Here is a 22,560-nt window from a genome sequence, read left to right on the forward strand (position 1 = left end):
TTGCAAATGACAGACAGGTACAGACAGTGACATAGGAGGAAGAGAGGACCCTGCCCAGAAGAGCTTACAATCCAAAAGGTGGGGGAATATATATTAATGTAAATGAAGCCTTACCTTACTCCCGGCTTTTTTTTAGTTGCTATTCAGATCAATGTAAAGGCTGAATTGATCTGTCCTACAGTTATAAGCCTTGCCCGTTCTATAAAAGTTTTATAATATATATATATACATTATGTTTACATTCTAGTAGTGATTTAAATTTTACAGTTGTCACAAAATCTGGAAGCCATGCAATGCGGACACCTGTTTTGGTGAGAACTGCCAAATGAGGGAATATATTCACTTTGATTTTCTTTTTTGTGTTTCCAGGATTAAGCAGAAGGGAGAAACTTCTCAAATGTGAAACAGACAGCAATAAAAAAACTGTCAGGAGTTGTAACCCTTTCCAACTCTATCTAGAAATAGAAACAAATTCAACATTTTCAACAGATTAGGCAATGCTTTATGTTTTGAAGCAAAAGTAGAAGGTGGTGTTAAAGTCATTATTATTTGTTAAAGGAGTGTCCAAAAATGTTTTTAAGGGAAAAAATTTGGACTCCTATTGTGAAAAAAGTTCTGCATCAAATAAACCAGCAAATTCTTCTTTTCTGCTTCTGCCAGACCCCTTTGAAACATCACCCACCCCCTCCTCTGCCTCACCTCAATCCCACCCTCTCCTCCTGTTCACAGTCTGGTCTGAGCTGGCTGCAGCCTTTGCTGTACTGAGTGACACAAATAATTTGGCTTATCCTGCAAACTCAGCCCAGGGGGGATTCTAATCATTGGAGAAAGGAATATTGGAAACAAGAAGCTAATAGGTTTTTGAGTTTTTTGAAACAAGTAGTTTCAGCCGCAAGGTTGCCAATTCCAAAGTTTTATTGGGAAATAAGCAGAGAATTTGGAAACAGTAACCATTGTGTCTACACCCCATCTGGATGAGATTTGCAGGGAATACAGTTTGCTGCTGGAGTGTGAGCCATGTGAATCTGATACTCCCAAATTGTGGAGCAGTTGTAGGATCCTAAGGAAAAAGAGGACAAGGCACTTGGTGCCTATGGAAAGGAGATCCAGAAGAAGGGCACTGCTTTGGATGGCTGATCTGTCTTCTGCATTGCGCTATAGGACATGGTATGGATTGCTGAATCTACTTTTGGTACAATAATTGCCCATTGTGTGGTGAGTGCCCAGGCTTTGTGCTTCAACATAGCTAGGCATCAGCTTGCAACATTCATCACATGCATTTCACATAACCTTTCTAGTGGTTAAACAGTAACAATGTGTCACTGTTGAGAGTTAATTGAAGATCTTGTTTTAACTTATGCTTCAGTTCTTAACAATAGGTGATTCCTATTTGTAAATGAACACAGAAGCATATTTAAAAACAAATGAATTGTAATGAAGTGGAGAAAAAATTACACCTGAATGCCTTTATACATTTCACACTAAAATACAGCATTTAATCATAGGGAGTCACTAAGGAATTTAAATGATTTTCCAGATGTGAGCAGTTAGATGTAAACGCTTTGCATGAAAGACACAATCATTTATTTTATGATACATTTAGGGTTTGTTGCAACATTAGCAACATTTTACAAAATTGTAAAGTTTTTTTCTGCCCATTTGATGTTAAACTGAAGTATGCTAGAGTCACAAAGAGACAGATCATCAGATGATTACTAATTTTTAAATATGATATATATTATTATATATATTATTTATAAGCTTTGTACCAAACAATACATAAAAAGATATGCAGTAGGTCAAACTAAATTTTAGTTGGCAACTCTTCCCTAGGCTATCCTTGGACATTGGGGTAATGTGGCATAACCTATATTTGCTGCTCCCTGTAGATCAGTCTGACAAATGAGCTTACATGCTTACATGGCATTTTCTGAGATTGTGCTAATATTGACATAAAAGAACATAAAGGAAATGACATGTACATTATATATCTTTGTTCACCATCTATATATGGTTTTCAGTTAATGATGAGAGTAAACTGATAAAAATGGGAGTTGAAATTGATTTGTGTTGGTAAAGATTTGTTCAGTTTGTTTAGGTGATAATAATTTACAGCTGGTCTGTAAAAGTCATTACCTAACGAAGTAACTGACTGCTCAGATGTTTGTTAACAGGGGGAAGGTGTGATTACAATGCGGGGGTGGCGGTTGTGGGGGAAACGACTTGTAACAGTCATATAGCATATGGAATGTAGCAAAGCTCATCTTTACAACAGGGATTTTTATATTATTATTATTATTATACGCTACCTTGTCAGACGCTTGTTTTCTTGCACTGCATTGCTGGTTTTTAGCCAACGGCAGTGAGTGGTACTCTGTAACCACTCTGAGTAGTATAGCCTGTATAGTGCTAATAGCCTTGCCGCTGCAACATCTTCCCATCCCACATCACATCAGGAAGTTGCATTGGACTGCACTTGCAGAATCAAGAGTTAAGGATAATCACTTATAATCATTTTCTGTTGCACATATTTAATTTTAATGAAAGGCCAAAGTTCTGTATTAAGGGCCCATGTACTGTATGCTTGGTGTGCTGCAATAAGGTACCCCATTATTTTGATTGTGGTCACAGTATATCTTAAAGTGGACTTTCAAATAGAATTGAAAGTCCGTTTTCAGAGTCTATGCCCCTTCCCTAGCCACTGGATATAAATAATGTAAAACGTAAAAAAAGAAAAAAGTTAGACTACCTTACCCATCATGTGCATCATAGAATGCACACATGTGAATCTCGCCTAAAACCAGAAAAGTGATAAGTGGTAGCCACTGCAATGCATTTGTATACAATTTGCCTTTGTTCAGTCTTCCTTCTACAAACCAACTCCAGCCCTGTAATCTATTTTGGTTAAAGTGTTTTTAACCATCTCGAACATATTTGTTTGGTTTATTAGATCCTCTGACAGGTTTTACTGCCAACCAAAGTTACTTTAAAGAGATTTCCCCTCACTTCCTGTTCTACAGACAGCACCTTAACCAGAAAGAAAGTGTTAAAAATCTAAATAGACAAAAACCTCCAAACACCCAAACTATGGGGTTGAAAGAAGCAGTTTAAGTGGTACTGATCATAAAACTATAAAATTGTCATACAAACTTTATTAAAACAAAACTCATAAAAACAATTACTCTTCGAACGTATATCAAAATTAGAACAGGTTGCAAAAAGTACAAACAATACAAACACACAATGTTTGAGACATATTCATTCATATTCATTCACTTAGACACAGCTTCTTAGTATAACAATTGGATGTTAAAATAGACCAAAAACATAAGAATGTAGCAGTCAGATATTTGTATGCCTTGGTGTGACTGTGCCCTATTAATTATTTATATAGTGATAGTCATTTCCTTTTAGGTGAACTGACAAGGACAGAGATACATAATTTTTGGTTAAAAAAGACTAATTTTATGCAGTTGAAATCTGCATGTCATTGTACAGCTAAAAAATCCCTCAATCTTTTCTAGCCCGCAGACCATTAGATTTACCAGTTCCCGACCACGTATGTGCGGAGGAGCCGTGTGACACTAAAAGGGGAAGAAACTTCCCCCATAGTGAAGTCATGATGCCAGAACCTGCCCATTCTTCCATCTCTGGTCTGAGCTCGCCATGGGAGAGTGGGTGGGTTGTGTCCAGAAATGTAACCTGCCCACCTTCCTGAGCCTGCCATGTCTCCAGGAGACGTAGTCCACGGTTCTGGGCGGTGCGCCCCCGAGCCACGACCCACTTGTCAGACCAGGGGTTGAGGTCCCCTGCCTTAGATGACAGGTGATTTTCAGAATACCTATAATACAACCTTCGTGCTTAATAATTTGTTTACGTTTTTATAGCAAATATGACATTTTGGTAGCACCAGTTGATATAGTTTTGTTTGAGGCTAATGTAAATATTGGATTCATCTATGGATTTTCCACGGATGTCATCAAGTAAATATTATTATGAACAGGGAGTTAAACATTTTTGTCAGAAGTCAATAATGTGAATCAGCTGTGCAGACCATTTTGAAAATATGCTCAAGACGTAAAGCGGACTGTTTCTCTTCCTGTTCGGGGGGATTATGGAATTTCATGAACGTGCTCTACAATCAGACTTAGTGAGATGTGAACTTGTGTGAGACGTGAACTTGGACACTGACTTTTCCTCCAGCCAATGTTTAGACTATCAGTAGTTCTCCTTTACATTGCCTATGGTATTCATGATTAGTAAGACGTGTCAATTTCACACCATGTGTGGAGTTATATTTTACCAAAATACTGGACAAGCTGTTTTGCAGAAAAATTAGTACATCTATTCAATTTTATTGCTGTCCGTATTGGATGAAGTTGTTTGTTGTTTGTCATCTGTTGTTTGTCTCCAACAGGGAGACCGACAGCAATAAAAACTATTTTTATAGCAGTGTAGCAATATTAGAATCAGTAAGATTCTTTTTTCTTTTTCATGGTTTGGGTGATTTCCCGTACTTTCCTGGCTCTGTCAGTAAAAGATGTGAGCAGAGGTCTCTCCAGACACAAGAAAATTGTCACAGATCCCTGTAGGACCAGGTGATCTGTGCCCCCTTCAGTGTCACCCACCTTGCACACCCCTGAGACAGCACCAGCTCTGCTCAGGGATCACCTCCTCAGCTCACTTTCTGGTTCAGGTCATGTGACTCCCAGTCATCTGCTCCTGCTAGTTTGAGGTGTGAACACCAACAACCTCTCGTCTCCAGCACCCCCTCTGGTGGTAGGATAGGATACCAGCAGGTCACATGGCTCCCATCCATCACCTGACCTTCCCTTTAAAAGTAAGTGACTGGCAACAGGAAGTTGCCTGAAGAAGGATTTACTTTGGCTCCGCTCCCAGGTTCTCGTTGTTCCAGCTTGTGTCTCCTGTTCCAGATTGTTCGTGTACCGACCCTGGCTTGGCCATGACTATTCCTGATCGCCACCTGCTCTGTCCTTTGGCTTGTCTGACTACTCTCTGTCTCTTGTTCTGGCACCACACTTTGTTCCTGCCTGTCAGAAGTCACCTAAATCTGCGTGCACGGGGGGCCCCAACCTGGCAGCTGCCCACAGCGTAACATCCTTACCTCCAGAGGCTCTGGTGAAGACCGGGCAGCTGCTTAGACTCTGCGCCACCTGCACATATGTGTCAAAAGGGCTGGTGACACGGAGGGTCCACCATCCTGCCCTCCAGCACCGTAACACAAATATAGCAAAAATAACCGGACACACCTTCTCACTCTTTTCTGCTCTATTGAAAAACAGGTAAAAAAATTTTGCCTTCCTTTCACAAATATTCAGGCAACATGTACAGACTTTCCCATCTGCAGTGCAACTTGTTCAGCTTTAAGTTTAAACTAGGCTCATGCTCAGTCGATTGTGTTTACATTTATATATATCAAATGAGCATGTGATATTATTTTCAATGGTAATAACCATTACTGTCCCTAGCAACCTTCAGTCTCATTGACTGACAAAACACAATAAAATGTGTGGTAATAACACATTAGCACACAAAAAATGGCAAAAAATGCAAAAAAACACACAAAGTTGCATACCCAGTTTTAAGGATTTTTAACTTTAACTCCCCTTTTTCATGTCTGATTTCATTGCAGCATATTAGTTTATCTACTTTAGCGTTATTAAATTTGCCAACGTGCCAAAATAGTTTAAAATGTGGAATTTTGTTTTCAAGAGCAGGCCTAGCATAGGGATATAAAACATTATTCCATGAAAAAGAGCAGATTTCTATCCAGAGATAAAATGCCTAGATGAATTTTATTCAGTATTTAGTATTCTGCTTTATTTTGATTTAAAGATCCGTGCATACTTCTGAAGGAATCATAGGATAGGATAGAAAATCACTAAAGATTTAAGTGGAAGGGCACTAAAATTCCTAATTCATTGACCTAGTCAGGAAGAAAGGAAAGGATACTCATTACAGGGGACAACCTCAGGGAAGAAGCAGAACAGAATGTTAATGGAGACTCACATCCTCATTTATTACAGGTCATACTGCCCTGTGTTGAGACAAAAAGCACACAGCCAGAAGTGTAAACACTTTTCCAGGCAGTTTTCCACATTTCCAGACAGTTTATGGTTCTCTGGTTGACTTTAGCAAACATCTGCCATTTTGGGAAGAAAAAAGAGCTAATGCGCATAAGTTCTTTTGTATCTCCTTAGATGATCCAGGGGACATCTGATTGCCTCACAAGATCAGGAAAGAATTCCTTTTCCCCTACTAGAGCAAATTGAACCATTGTCTGTGTTTTTTTTGCCTTCCTCTGGATCAACTATGTATATATGGTTGTACCCGGGATATGCTGGTTTCTATTATGTTTATTTCCCTTTTTTCAACCTGACTAAATATTCTCTGCTTCAATCTCCCACTCCAATATTCAAAGTTTGTACATCTTCCCTCTCTTACCACTCGATACATGATGTCAATAGAAGCATTTTGGAGGCGTTTTGTGTTATACATACCGTAATAATCATGTTTTCAAAGTTCATATTCCCATTTAGAGAAGAGGCTTTTATTTACATTCTAGGATTAAAAACCAATGTCTGGTGTTTGGCTGTAGAACTGCCATTAAGAACTTTTCCTCAGAGAACCCAACTTTGTAATGCATTTTTGGAAAACAGATCCAAAACTAAACATAAAGCCAAGACCTCTTTAAACATGCATTTAAAATATCTTATGACCACAAGGTGAATAAAATGTTATTACTGGTCATTTCAATGGTATAGATGTGGTCAGAAGATGAATGATTACATAATACACAAGATATCCAGATAACCACCTTCTCCCAGATGTTGCTTTAAAACATAAATCTATATAAGTCTATTTATGAAAATATAGTATTGTTGATAAATCACTATGTAAGTAAGTGTTAAGTGGTCAGTCTGATATCCATAGACATGCAAGTGAAAATGTTTGTGTGTATCGCATCCCTCTCGGCAGAGACTGAGGTTTGGATGTACTTTTTTGTAAACTGGTTCATTGGTTTATTTCCAAAAGTTTCTTTTCTTTTTTTTTTAAGAAATAAATAAATTACATGGTCTGTAACTTCACCAGCATGTTTTTGGAAAAACAACTATTCCTAAAGTGGAAGGATATACTAATATTGATTTGTTGTTCTGGAAGACAGCCAGTTTAAACAGTATTTATAACAGAAAGATAACGCAAAATACTTGACATAATTATTTAATAAGGTTTTGCTTATTTAACCTTAATTAGTAAATGGATCACAAACCTGTTTAAATCAAATAGGGCATATAGAAAAAAAAATATGCAGCTATAGGTTAACTTCAATGAAATAATTAATGTGTTAACAACAGTTAGATCCAGCAATATAGACAGCTGAAGCAACCTGTAACATCCCGTCTCCCGAACTCTTTCAATGTGATGGTTGGTCTCATTGGCTCAGGCTAATAAATTGGACTAGCTCCATTTTTTTAGGAATTGCCTGTTATGGCTTTGATCATTCTGGTATTCTCTTTTTTTTTTGTTAAAGGTAGCCTCTGCTTATGTTTTTTCTACATGATATAATAAGATTGATCAATGTAGGGCTTCTGCAGGTTATGTGATCTGACTATGGGTCCTGATATTTACAGTTCAGAGGTAAGTTTCTCCTGACAGTAGAGCTCTGCAAACACATTAAATTTTTGTATCATTTCCAGCGACAAAAAGTGACAGATGAGTGAATGAATGTTGTACACACAGTGTTCTCTTCTTTGGAGGGGGCAGAACAAGCGAGCAGCACCCAACTGTGCCCTTCTCCATTGACTTCTATAGCAGTCCTTCTCCATAGGTTCATGGAACCTGTCAGGACAGACCTATAAATGACATTGGGTGACTGCTATACACGTCAGATTCTTGCCCCTAGACAAGCCTGATCGCTTGTATTGGGCTAAAGTCATCTCACAGGTGTACAAAGCCTATGTTTCCTCATATATGGCTGTGCAGGAGCACATTTATTTAATTTTTTTGGTTAACATAATTGTTTAGAGACTTGTACTTTTATGTTGTTATCCTTTATCCATGAGCAACATGCCATGGATCTCCCAGCAGAATGTACTGGTATAAAGTTTTGGCAAAAAGGGGGAGGATGTAACCTAAATATAATTATTCAAAAATTGTCTATATTTATCTATAAGGTATTTATAAATACAAATAAATTTATCTATAAGGTATAAAAACAAGATATAGCCTGGGTTTGTAGATTGTCTTTAAAATAGGTGTGTAGAGTGAAACTCCCAAGACCACTTAAAACTTCCACTTCACACGATATTATTATGATTAATATTATTATTATTATTATTTTTATTAATAATATTAATAATAACAATAATAATAAACAGGATTTATATAGCGCCAACATACTATGCAGCGCTCTACAATTAATAGGGGTTGCAAATGACAGACGAATACAGACAGTGACACAGGAAGAGAGGATTCTGCCCCGAAGAGCTTACAATCTAGAAGGTGGGATCTCACAGAGGAAATAGTGTGCATTCGCATAACCATTGTAGCTTGGAAGTAGAATCCTTCCTGGCCCCCTTAGCATGACCGAACCACCTCGCTCAGTACAAAATACACTACTCCAAAGCGTGGCTCAAATAGCCAGGGCATCCATTATATACAATCAATAACCAATATATAACTGCATTTATTACTGTAAACAGTTTGATAAAGGTATGCACTATTCAATATCTAACCTCCATATGTATAATCTTATTTTAGCCTAACAATGTAAACTATTGCACCTCTAAAGAATGTATACCTGATAATAAAAATTATTTTTTGGTTTCACAATTTTTTAGTTTTAAAAGGAGCCAATGTGGCAACTTGAGCAAGCCACATGTGATGTGATAGAGAAGTTTTTATCTTACAGTGCTACATAAAAGTTCAGTCTATCCAAAAACTGATCTCATTTGTACCAAACTCTTTATGGAAGAATGTTGGGTGCAAATGAGAACATAATGCCTGTTTTGGTAGGGTGCTATTTTCCCTGCATTCTTAATGCTCTCACAGGAGCAATGCTGACTGTGGAAAGCATAAGTGCTTATTAATGGCCATTCATTGCTCAAACAATGCTAAAACTTGGCCAGTGGCCACAATTTTTTTAGGTACTGGGTTGGGATTGTATCTGTATAGCAAGTGCCCCCTTTTATTATTTTAAGCTGGCCCATGAAGATTTTATTGGGCGTCCTCTGTCTTTGAGCTTCCAGGTCCTTGAACAGCTATAAGCCATATCTCTTCTTGTTAAACTTACTTATATAACTGAGAGCACAATAGGAAGATTAGTAACAACCATTGGGTAGAATCCAAACCAAAAAGTATAATGGAAAAAACTTGCTACTCAAAGCAAACTTTTATTTCGTTTTAAACATGTAAATATAGAGCCTAATCATATAATCAGGGAAAGTCAGGCTCCAGTATCAAAGTAAAGCTGAAATCAAACATTGGCACAAAAGACCTTTCTGGCTGAGAAAGGCATCAGCAGGAATCTTGTGGTATCTGCTAAATGGCAGTGCTTTTGTTTTTAAATTTTACATTGCAGTACAGGTTTGCTTACATTCCTTTAAAAATAAAGGTAAATGGTAGATAATTCAACCCACCACACTCCACATATAATCGATAAAATGACCCTTTAGGTCAGTGGTTGCTAACCTTTTGGAACTTACGGACCACTAAATACACAGACTCCGAACTGTGCATGCGCAGGGAACTGTGTGTCACTCAAAGTGGAAGAAACTTGTGTCCATACGGGGGGACATGGTCCACGGCTCTGCTCCTTCTCCTGATCCTGCTGGGGGGTGCACCGGCCAGAGCCATGGACCACGGTTGGCGACCGTTGCTTTAGGTACTATGCATCTTTCAGTTATACGAAAGATTGCAGCATAATAATATACCATATATTCTCAACCTAAATCATAGGAAAACCTAAGTGGATTTGTGGTTGTTTTCTGTAGTTCATGGTTTCTGCAGACCTTATGTAGCAAGTAATGAACAATGAAGTTTTTCTTTAGAAGAGTATGCTCTGGCTGTTGGCTTGAGTTATGCATTATCCTTCTGCCAAGATACAGAGAAAAAAAAGCCTGTTTTGAGCTAAAGAGGTTTCTTAGATCTTCATGGATTCAGAGCAATACATGTGGAAATAATAAATTCTCCTAATTTTACCCAATATTGAGTTCACAATTGTTTTTAGCACACAAACATACTTAAAAACCTAATCCTTGTGACATTGATTTTAAACAATTTGTTTATTGTGGCTTGTAAATAAATATCATTTAAGCCTTTGTTTAGGTTCCGTTTAAAGTGCACACAAAAAATGGTGTCCAAAGAGGGACAGGTGTGGCTGACATGAGGTCCTTTTGTGAGCAAATATTTTATCTTGTTAATATGTTTCTGAAAACAGCCAATATGCTGAAATGTTTACAGTTAGGTAGACAATATCAGATAATATAAATTACTGTTACATACAATATTTTCTGATCTAAACATCAGATAGGATGCTTGTAGATTCCCCTGATTTGGTCTAAGGCAAGTTTGTGAACAAAATGTATAATTATTACAGTTCTCTAATTTCCTTTTAATACATTTTTGTTTGGGGAGCCTTATGTGATCTTTGGGTTGCACTTACTTATAAAATAACTCTTCAATAGGTGTGTCCTGCCGCCAACCCTTCTACTTACAGGGAGTGAGCAGCCTTAGGATTTACCAGTTTGTTGAGAATTTCTATATCCAGTGCAGACATACCAAGCTTTTTTTTCCTATACACAGCAAAGTTCCTCACAGAAGTCAAACTACATTCTGGTGTACCTTATGCACCAAAGGGACACCATAGGCATATTGACCAATCACAAAAAGGAAATGCCAACCTTCTTTATTGAAATTGATCAGATGTGTTACAGCTTCTTTGTACAAATGCGAGTAGAGGGATAAACTATGATATCCCACATGATAGAGAAGTAAAAGACCTTTCCCTCTGTTGCTCCCCCTGTTCAATTCACATTGACAGTCTCCTAGGTTCTGCTTTTCATGCTTGGAGGACCTGATGTAAAGCATTGCTACTCCCTTTGAGGGTCTAACTGCACTTATTAAAAGGGAGCTCCTCCAAATTCCTTTAACTTTCTTACATACCTGTATAGGAGAGGTGCAATGAAAGGTCAAATGGAAGCTCCCAAAATCTCCATGACTCAACAGCAGAAAGAAAAGTATAGAATTGAACACATGAAGGTGAATTAAATGTTTGAACTCATCTAACTATGTTTGAGACACTGTTATTATGTTGTTAAATTGATTTATTGATTTATCTGTTTAAAATGTATATGTATTTTTAATTGTAGAACCATGTCCTGAACAATGGGCGAGTTCCACAAAATACGTAGAGGTTTTTGGTGCCTTGAAAGTCCTCCTTTTACTCCTTTGCTTTCAGAAAATAAACTCATCTAAGTATTTTCCCTCTCCACCACAATACTTTACCTTTAGGTACAACTGAAGTACTGTAAAATATCAAAAATATATTTTTAATAAATAAGACCTTTTTATTATTAAAAGTGTAAATATGCTTATAATGTATTTATGTAAAAAAATCACAAATATAAAATGCTTTAATGAAAGTAAAGTATGTATTTACTATTATGTACAGGTAGTTCCCAAGTTAAGGACATATGGCATTTGGACGACTCCTAAATACGAACGGGGCTTCCTTGCTGCTTGTGTGCAGGAGGGAAGCTTGATGGGGGGAGGGTGCAGTTTGCATGACTTTCAGAAGAAAGCTTTTGCTAAACACAGCTGATGCTGTGGGTGATCCTAAGACTGGAGCTATCTGTAACATCTTATAACTCTTCAATGACCAAGACAAATTTTGCAGCTGTTTCTTTTTGTATATCAAAGCACAGCTTGCTCCAGAAGTTAATGAATGTCTAGGCTCCATAAAGTTTTTTTTTTTTTGCTTTGTTTGTGATTAACTCACAGTGGGGATTTTTTACAATAACTGACACAACACTGTCTGATAATATGTTGAGACAAACATCTGTCCTAATTGCATTTATTAAAATAATGTACCTGTTCCGACATACAAATTCAACTTAAGAACAAACCTACATCCCTATCTCGTATGTAATCTGGGGACTACCTGTAGATGTTTAAATTTGAAACATTAGTTAAAGATGAAACAGTGGCAGCTACATTTACCATTCACTATAAATCATACTAAAATAGTCTTCTCCAAACATTTATGAAATAAAGCTATATTGCTGGAAATATGTTAAATGCACAAATATGTCATATATCTTTGTTTTCTGTTCTAGGCCCTGAGGTTGTGGCTAAGGATGCGTTTGAAGAGGAGACCTGTTGTTGGGATTTGCTTCCTATTTGCATTTTCTTTGGTGCTAATTAACAGTTTTCCTGCATTGCCAGCAGATATAGGTGAAAACATTGATTTTCAGCAGAAAATACAACACAGGAAAGTTGTGCGGCACAAACGGCTATGGGCTGACGCTTTGAGCTCCGTTCCTAACTTTGACCAAAGCAATGACCACAAAAGCTGGGAATCTGGTCTGCAGCAATACCGCCAAGACTTGAAGACATATATTAACTGTAGCCATGACTGCAAGGAGAAGAGTAGTTTAGAACGGCTTAGCAAGCAACCACAAAGGAAAAATACCCATTATAAAACCAAAGATAAAATGTCCAAAAAATCTTCACATATCATAGGAAACCACATGGGAATTATACCAGAGAACATTATACTTGTAAATACATATGTAAAAGAGTTTACAGAAAATCAGGAAGGTTTCCTTGCTGGCAAGGATCTCCAGAACCTGAAACAAACAAATATCTTTACTAAATCTAAGAATAAGCTGTTCCAAAATGCTAAAAGTGTAGTGCACATTATGGTTAAAAATGACTCCCTTGTTTTGCCAGAAATGCAGAAGACAGATGAACATAAAGTTCCATTGGATAACTTTCCAGCCTCGAAAGCAGACACTGTGAATAATGGGGGACGCGAAAACTTGAGCAGTAAAGTAGTTTTTTTCCAGGAAACTTCAAGAAAACAAAAAACACATATGAAATCAGACTGCTCAAAATTTCATTCAAAGTCTGCTAAAATCAAAATTGAAGGATTCCTAGAAAACTCTCCCCCGTGGTTTTCTTCTGATGACTTGCAGAAGATGAAGTTATTGTTAGAGGGGAAAATAATCGAAAAGTCCAGGATTCCTGCACATGGACAGGTTCTTAAAGTTGCTTTATGTCAAAACCAGCTAGACAGCAATTGCCAGCAAAAGAATCATTGCACACTGGGGTCCTGTGGAATAATAAAAAGACCCAGTGACTTATATGAGGTGTTGGCATTTCACCTTGACAGGGTGCTAGGACTGAATCGAAGCCTTCCAACAGTGGCTCGAATATTTAAAAGTGATTTGCTGCCATATAAGTATACTAATGGTGCTGCAAGGCCTATTGTATGGTGGGATTCAGACATAAAACACTTAAATGACACCAACAATGACCAGAACTCTCATGATGTAGGCTGGTTGGCATATCAGGAAATGCTGAAACACAAATGTGGCATGAAAGACTCTATCACACCTATTGACACTCCACCATGTGTGGGCATCAAGCACACAGAATGGGGCAAGTTGGCTTTGTTTGATTTTCTCCTGCAGGTATGATATTTTATATCCTATCATATTAGTTAACTATAAGCTTTTAAAAAAAAATCTTTAGGCCAATGATGAATTTATGAGTTTGATAAGTGTAGACAAGTGTCAGTGAAGCATTTATCACCAAAAATATGGGTTAAATAATTGATTCAGTTTGTACTACAGACTATTTCTGTTCTTACCAGCACCAAACACACACACACGTGAACTGAAAATTTTAGGTTAACATTAAACATTAACCCCGGTCATTTATTTTCTAAAAGAAAAAGGACAGGAGCATTTCTTCAAAATTCAAATATGTCTCTATACATCAGCTGCAGATGATAAGTTTGTGGTAGCAGTTTAGGCCTCTTGATCATCATATGGACGTTAAGAACTTTATCATAGTTGCAGTTGCTGCAATAGGTATAGTGAAGACATTGGCCCTGATATAACAAATCCCCCCAAGGCTGGAGAGCATACACTTTTATCAGTGTAGCTGGGTAATCTAGCAAACCTGGAATGGATTTCCTAAAAGTTATTAGCTCTTTGTTAGCAAATATTTTCAATTCTGGACCAGATCCGTTACAGGTTTGCTTGATCACCCAGCTTCACTCCTGAAAGTGTATCCCCACCAGCCTTGGAGAGCTTTATTAAATCAGGGCCATTAAATCATGTGTTTTTTTAATTAATGTATCTTTATATAACATGCATATTTAGATGGAACAACAACAATAGATGCATCTCCAAGTGCATATGTTTCTCTTTAAATTTTGCATTAACGTATACAGCTGTAGAATTTCTTTCTAAACCATATAAACATATATAATTTCTGCAAAGCCTCCACTTCATCTATGATGTTATTTAGGATTAGTACTAGAATGTCTGTGTTCATTAAGTACAAACAGAAAGCACATGGTAGTTATTCAGTTAAGTGTTTCCCTCTGGACTGTTTCATCAGTGAGCTCTACAGAAACTACTAAGTAGTTACTAAGTAAACTTTGCATCATCTTATTTCCAGTAGTTTCCCTAAAGGCACAGTTGGATTATTGTTTTTGCTCCTGCAGATAAAAGCCATTAGGATAATTATTCCGTCAAAAATCTTTAAAGTAGTCCTGTTATGCCTCTTTGATATTCATCCACTGGTCACTGATGCCCCTTGCTAGTACTGGATTAGAACCCATTTTAACTTCAGAATTGCCATCATTCTTCATGATTTAGATTCAACAAGGTGCTGGAAACACAAATTTCCAATCTATTGAAACCACTGAGATGATTTGATCTGTGTAACATGGTGTGTTATCCCTCTGTAAATAGTCGTCAGATCGAGACTCATTAGACCAGACAATCTTCTCCTGCCGGTTTTGGTGAGTCCATGTAAGGCATAGCCTCAGATGCCTGTTCTTAGCTGATAGTAATGGAACTTGGTGTGGTCTCTTGCTGCAGTAGCCCATATGCTTCAATGTTTGATGAGTTTGTGTTCTGAGATGCTCTTCTTCATACCTTGGTTGTAGCAAGTGGTTACTTAAGTTACTGTTACAGTCTGGCCCTTCTCCTCCTGGTATCAATGATGCATTTGAGGCTAAAGAGCTGACATTCACTGGATTTTTTCCCCTTTATTGGACTATTCTATGTATGCCCAGTAAACACTTTAAACAGCACAGTGGCTCTATACTTTGCAGTGCTGGGGTCCCAGGTTACAATTTCACCCAGGACACTATCTGAATGGGGTTTGTATGTTTACCCAGTGTTTCTGTGGGTTTTCTCTGGGACATATGGTCCCCCACATCCTGAAAAACATGCAGGTAGGTTCATTTTATTCCTCCAAAAAAACTAGACTGTGTTAATGACATATTAGAAAGTTATGGACTTTAGCTTGTGAGCTCCTCTGGGGGAAAGATAATGACATGACTAGGGTCTTTATAAAGGCTAGCATAATATGTAGACAATATATACAGCAAATTCAAGATAGTAATAATAACCCTAGAGATGATTGTGCAAAAAAATCCCAGCAAAACACAAGTTACAGAAATACTTAGATCAGCCCGTCTGGCACCAACAACCATGCCACATTCAAATTAATTTAATTTATCTTTCTTCCCTATTCTCATGCTCAGTTCGATCTTTGGCAGGTCATCTCTATGTCTACATGTCCAACAGATGAACTACAAGTTGAACAGGTGTACCTAATAAAGTGGCCAGTAAGTTTGTGTTTACTTTATTTAGGTACCAGTTGATAAGAGGAGCTGATGTTTAATCCCCATGTTTAAAGATTCCGAGAGAGAAAATCGGTGTCAACCATATTGGCTGTTATTAGATGATTGATTCAGTACTTTCTCTCAGTGCACTACCACCCATACTGACTTTTATTCATGTTATAAAGTGTACCTGTTATGTTGTTGACTATTGGAAACTGGTTCACTTGAAAGATCTTGCAGCAATTTGGGACTTGCAGGTTTTCAATTGAGGCTTGCAGCTTATGCTCCCAGCTACCTACTGCAATTAGTTTTGCTTTTTTTTTCAACCACATTAAAGCCCACCTCTGGGCACAGCAGCACCCTCTCCCATTTTTTCACACATTCCTTAGATTTTGGAGAAAAAATTATCTTCTGAAACCTTACCAAACTCACCAACTACACTGTCCATGTTCTTTGCTGGCATTGCTTGATGACTGGTGGATACAGTACTGCAGTCTGTACTTATCTCTTCATGACAAATTTATTGCACTACATTCTTCTGGACCATGAGAGGACCCTATTGCTTGACAGCCAATAGTAAGTACCCACATCATACAGCGCTGGCCAAAAAGTACCTTCCTCAGCAGAAAAAAAAGACATAAGACCATGGATTTATGTAAGTATTCTAGCTTTTAGATTTTTTTTTTCAAAAAACTAACTCAGAAATTAGGTAGTATGCAAGAGGGAGAGGTACCAGCTGTAAATTACATTTGTTAACGGCTTCCTTATAATAGTCCACTTTTTAATTAATATTTTACCTAATGCACTAAACTATATATTGCATCAAACATCTTTTTTTTACTAATATCTTTCTAAACTTTAGTTGGTAACAACCTTTTATCACAGCACTGGGTCAATTTCATATATCTGTTGAATATTCACATTTCAGTACATTCCCCCTGAGACAGCTAAATGGTCTTTTCCTGTGAATCTTTGCAATGAAAACGGCTATGGGAGAATTTCTTGTTAAACACACATTTTGTGTGCTCACTGGTCTAAAGTATGGCAGCCTTCCTAAACCAGCAGGCTCTATTTGCTTCCCAACCACTCTTTAAACAGAGGGCTGTGCAGAGAAGCATGTATCTTTTGTCTGTGCTCCTGGTACTAAGCTTCATTTATTTCATGATGTGTACATTGCAGTCCAGACTGTCAAAGATTCATTCTTAGAGCTCCCAGCCATACTCTAAAGATACTTGAAACTCAGACTTCCTAAAAAGGTAGAGCAATAAACTCAAATTTTCTGGGTCTAATTAGTTGCAATTTCTGTGTGTAGCCTTTAGCAACATCAGCATTTTTTAAAAAAACTGTACAAACATTGTAGTAAAAAAATCACTTTGAAATTGTTGCTCGTTTATTTAAAAGTTCAGAAAATAGTAACAGTTTAAAAAAATAACATGTGCAAGTAAAAAATGTACAGAATGTAAGATTATCTACTGTGTTAAGCAGTCCTAAAGATGCATGATGACATGTACTCATCACCTGCATATACTGCTTGTTGTCATACTTTTTGTATTTATCTCCCACTCATATTGCTCACTGTATTCCCTCTGCACTCCTCTCTTACACATGTTGCTCACTGTTATACCCTCCTCAATATTGCTTTCCTACTTAATAATCCATATTATAAATTATAATCCGACTGCCTGCTGTCATACCTATATGCACACTCCTGCATATTCTGCCTTCTGCAATACCCCTCCCATTCTTCTTTCAGTAATGATTTCCTTTAAGACACCTAGGTTGTATGTCAAACATGAATCAGCAGATAAACAACTTTTTGCTCAAATATAAAGGGAGTTCTTCTTTAAGGGAAGCTTTAATTACTGCATGCATAAATACTATAACATTTTATATGTTATTATTACATATTATTAATAAACAGGATTTATATAGCGCCAACATATTACGCAGCGATGTACATAGGGGTTGCAAATGACAGACGAATACAAACAGTGACACAAGAGGAGAGGACCCTGCCCCGAAGAGCTTACAATCTAGTAGGTAACATATACAACAGTAAGAGGGGAGATATGTAGTGGTGAGAAGTAGTGACGGTTTCAAAAGACAGAAGAAGATGGGTAGGCAAAGTTTTTCTTTTTCCTCCATTCTTCAAGTTGACTACTTCAGCTTTGGTAATATTTCAGGAAAATGTTACGTATTAGTATGAATGATTTCACAACATAGGCTTCCAGCAATCACAGCTGCAAAAAGGATTTGTCAGGATTCAATTCACATCTCTGCTACAGTAATTATGCAGGATTGCAAGTGGAAAGTGCTAATGTGCTTCTATTTTTCAGACACTGACAGTACATAAATCAGTTCTATAGGGTTATGATTTATGTAATTACATAGATAGGGCAGAATGTAGTATTTTATATTAAAATTTTATAACCCCCCCCCCCCCCCTTCAAAACAATGACATTGAATTGGGTGAACTATTCTAGCTCTTTATAGCAGTGCCATCTAGTGGCAAGGGGAAATAGATTTACCAGATGTTTGCTAAAAATACCCTTTTACTTACCTATGGTTTGGTGATTGCATATATTGCTATATATGGTAGCTCTACAACTCAATGGCTTAGTACACATGAGCAGATCTGCTGCTATGTTCATGCTTGACTGACCAATCTTAATATTATATAATCAGTTGGTAATCAATTTTTTAAAAGTCCCAAAACACTGAACATAGTGTATGTGTATGGGACTCTCCCCCAGTGACCTTTTTCTCCAGAATGCAAATGTCCAGAAATCAAATTGGATGTTATAAATGATTCATACACAATTCAACTGTTCACACAGTTTGACTGGAACTGAAAAAAATCAGTTTCTTATAATTGGTTGGTCACTGATTCAGACTTAAAGCTGATCCTTTAATTGAACTGGAAGTAAGAAACTACTCATTTGTACCAGCCCATAGATGTTTAATGTTCATAGATTAGTTGTAGCTGTCACATCTTTGTCTTTTATGTGCAAGGACATCAGATATTCCATAGACAGCAATGTCTGATGTTCCTACTTATGCAATGTGATGCAGTCAGTTCTCACAACACACTGCTGCATGCATTTCGGTCCATTTTTGAGCGTAGCACCATTTAGTGTATTAGTTGGGGTCAACATCACAGCAGACAACCATGCAGGCGGCTGTTCACTGCTGGGCATTACAGTATAAAAAATGGCAGTGCACTTTCCTATAGTAAAAACAAAGACTAAGTAATTGTCCATCACTTGATACATCTTTATTGTCAGTCTATATTCAAGCAATGGATTCATGAGTATGGGAACACTAATAAAGGACCTTCCAAATTCCAGGCTTTAGCTGTTGAAAAGTACCTGTAAGGATGAACGTACTAATGGCCGAATCTTTTCTATAGGTTTTGTAGGAAACTAACAACCAGTGTCAGACTAGGGAGCCGAGGCCTACTAGAAAAAGAGAGCAGGGCCAACCAGAATGCAAAACTTTCCTGGGGCCGTTGCACATTTTGTAAGGTAGAAGGGCCAGGGGGGCTCTGGAGGACCAGGCAGCTGACCTTTGATGACCCTAAAAATACATTAGGCGGCATATCACTCTGGTCCATCAAAGGTTTTTTTGCTTGCCTAGCAAGCACAGCTTGAGCACTGTCTAGGTCTATATCCCCACCCGTAAACAGAGCCCTGATTGAGGAAAATTTTATTTTCGTATACATATTCAGTTTATTAAACCTTCACTTATTTGATTTTAAAAGATGACTAATGAAAGTAGTTTTAACAAGTTATCAATGTTGTGTTTTCACTATTTAGTTTACTATTAGTGATACAATAAAAAAAAGACCATTCCTCTCCTTACAAAGTTATTCTGTACTTTGCTGATCACACAGGTTCAGGATCGACTAGACCGTTACTGTTGTGGATTTAGACCAGACCCTACAGAGCCTTGTGTAGAAGAGCTGCTACATGACAAGTGTCGCAGCCCAAAGGAACTTGTCTTGGTGCACATTTTGGTGGGTACTAGTATCAATTACTGATAATTATTTTGGCAAGTCTAATGTTTCTGGTGTTACATTGTTAAAAGCGCTGAAAATTGTTTTTGTATCAGAAAAAGAAATTGCCTGTGTGTTGTGTGTTTCAAAAGATGGTCAATGTACATACCCATATTTATTGAAGGTTCTTCTTGTGTTTCTAATCACTAAAAGAAAAATATGCCTAACTCAATTAAATACAATCCTAACTTCACTTTGTTTTCATAGGTCCGTCATCGTGACCCTTCTAAATTGGTTTACATTGATAATGCTGGAAGATCAAACCACCCTGAGGACAATCTTAACTTTAGACTCCTGCAAGGGATTGATAGGTAAGAAAATTGCAGTGAGCTTTACAGCATTAGTCTTGTTCCTAATAGGGATGAGCAGAATGATTTTGATACAAAATTGTTGAATTCACATTGGCTGAAATACTCCTAATTGTAGAATTTTCAACGGTTTAGATTTAGTTCCATCCACATTACGGCAAAATACAAATGGCATCAATTAGTGGTGAATGTCATCAAAATTATATTTCATCTGAAAGCAAATATTGTGTAGCAAACTCAGTTTTGTTGATGCCAATCCAGGTATTCAACAGTTGGTTCACATTGCCAGGGTTGGTAGGGTGCTGCACATTTATCAGGGAGCAGCAGACAAAAAATTAAGCTTATTTATGAACTAGCATACCTCCTGTCTGGAGCTATTACAGGTATGGTATACAGGTGTGCAATATAGAGATTTTAGCAGTCACTGTGACTGATACTTTGGTGGTGGTGGGGGGATGGAAAAACTAATCTTATAATATTCAGTAACTTTAGTAGACTAACATTTCTAGTAGACGCAGTCTCCAATGATCTGCTACAAAACAGTATCCTTGAAGAATATTCATTCAGGGGAACAATTTGCTCAGTCTTACATCCCCATTGATCCATTTAATTTTTGTAGTGTTGCAGCAGGGCACAAGGAGAATTATTGTCAGTGTAGTCTTGTTCAGGTGATTACATAGGTCATTTAGTCAGGAAGTCGAAGTTTTGGTTGGCAGAGGCTAACTGTGTGTTTGACAGCTGAAAGGGGCCAATCACTGTCCATTTCTACAGAAATACTGTCATATAAAGCAGTGGTAGCCAATCTTTTCAGACCTACGGACCACCAAATGCACAAAATCCAGGCCACGCATGCTTGGGGAGCCGTGTGTCACTTAGAGGGGAAGAAACTTTCCCCATAATGAGGTCATGAAGCCAGAACCCACCCACTCCAGAGACACAACCTGCCCACCTCCCGGAGCCTGTGATGGGAGAGTGGGCGGTTTGTGTCCATAAGGGGGACATGGTCTACAGCTCTGGCCAGTGTGCCCCCCAGCGGGGTCCTTTTCCAGAGCCACGGACCTCCAAAGTTAGTGGCTCAGTTGGGGACCGCTGATATAAAGTATTATTACTCTTACCTTGCTTTGACTAACATCTTTTTTTGCTATCCTTTAGGTATCCTAGATCAGCAGTCCAAGTGCTGAAGTCAGGATGTTTACACCACATGCTATTAAGATCTTTGAAGATGGATCACGTATTCTGGACAAGCCAAGGAGGCTTCCATGGAGTAAAAGCACTTGTGGAAACCATAGTCAAAAGAGGACAGATTCTTGTGGAATACATAGAAAAGCACAATTTCATGCTTACTTCTCTTTAATATACCTTCAACCACCAGAACATAATTCATTTCCTCTGTAAATACTTTGAATGTTTCTTGGAATTACTTCTCATCTGGGTTTTGGTCTCCAGGAACTTTTTAACACATGTACAATGCCCAGAACAGGAGAGTCACTGAATAGTTTACATAGTTGTTCTAATATTTTGATGTTATTAAAGGGATATGGTAAGTGTCTTCTAACTTGGATATCAGTTCCTTTTGTAAGCAATAAAGAAAAACAAATGTGTGTTCTTTTAATTTGTTTTACTACTGTTTTTTAATTTTTTGTGGAGATCCCCTCCCCTTCCATCTTTACCGCCACTGAAGCAAAAACCTGTAGCCTCCTCGGATACTTGTGTCACATATCCCAGAAGGCTTTGGGTTGTTCCTTATGCTTTTGCTGGAGGTCGGGCATGTGTAATTTTGTTGCTTTCCTGTAATGTAAAAAAAAAGTGCTCAAACTCACACATGCGCAGTGAGATCAGTCTTTTTCTTAACATTTGGATGATTACAAGCCACCCAATCTCTTGCTTATAAAGTACACTTTTAGGTGACACGAAGAATAATCAGAAAAAAAGAAGATGACTGCACCAGACAGAACAGCGATCCCCAGAAAGAAGAGTTAAGCCAGATCTTAGGCTAGGGCTTTTCACAGGTAAATGTAAGCAAATGTTCTTTTTTTTCTGAAAGTTCCACTTTAAAGAGATTGCAGCTGTTTTGAAGCATATAAATATATAAGCAAAAAAAAAAAAAAAAAAAAAAACCACACACACATTACCTTTAATTTTTTAGATCAGGGTTAGGCAACCCCTGAGAGGTGATCTAGAAGATCTACCTGTGCAACAAAATGAATATATTATAGAATAATATATAATAGTAAATATAATAGAAATATTTACCATTACTAATGTAATGCCCAACCTGTGTTTTGCCCAGAGTAATGCAAATTACTGTC

General features: G+C 37.6%; 1 protein-coding gene across 2 annotated transcripts; it reads left to right on the plus strand.

Moving 5' to 3' along the window:
* Positions 1-757: 757 nt before the first annotated feature.
* Positions 758-21,806, plus strand: GASK1A (golgi associated kinase 1A). 2 transcript variants are annotated; one of them, XM_072412349.1, is made up of 5 exons: positions 758-1,215; positions 12,357-13,715; positions 19,782-19,904; positions 20,151-20,254; positions 21,404-21,806. In XM_072412349.1, the coding sequence occupies exons 1-5, from the start codon at positions 1,165-1,167 to the stop codon at positions 21,603-21,605; spliced, it is 1,839 nt and encodes a 612-aa protein (XP_072268450.1). In that variant the 5' UTR covers positions 758-1,164; the 3' UTR covers positions 21,606-21,806. The 2 variants fall into 2 exon arrangements, with proteins under 2 accessions (XP_072268450.1, XP_072268452.1); XM_072412351.1 differs by having other exon boundaries at positions 758-1,167.
* Positions 21,807-22,560: the final 754 nt, after the last annotated feature.

The sequence above is a fragment of the Pyxicephalus adspersus genome, chromosome 5 (genome assembly GCF_032062135.1).
Source record: "Pyxicephalus adspersus chromosome 5, UCB_Pads_2.0, whole genome shotgun sequence".
Classification (NCBI taxonomy): Eukaryota; Metazoa; Chordata; class Amphibia; order Anura; family Pyxicephalidae; genus Pyxicephalus; species Pyxicephalus adspersus.

Excerpts from the sequence above, each read along its gene's own strand:
- GASK1A (XM_072412349.1), top strand. The coding sequence starts at position 1,165 with ATGGTATGGATTGCTGAATCTACTTTTGGTACAATAATTGCCCATTGT. Across the intron at positions 1,216-12,356 it reads CAATAATTGCCCATTGTGTG|GCCCTGAGGTTGTGGCTAAG; the intron begins GTGAGTGCCCAG and ends TTTCTGTTCTAG. Across the intron at positions 20,255-21,403 it reads CTCCTGCAAGGGATTGATAG|GTATCCTAGATCAGCAGTCC; the intron begins GTAAGAAAATTG and ends GCTATCCTTTAG.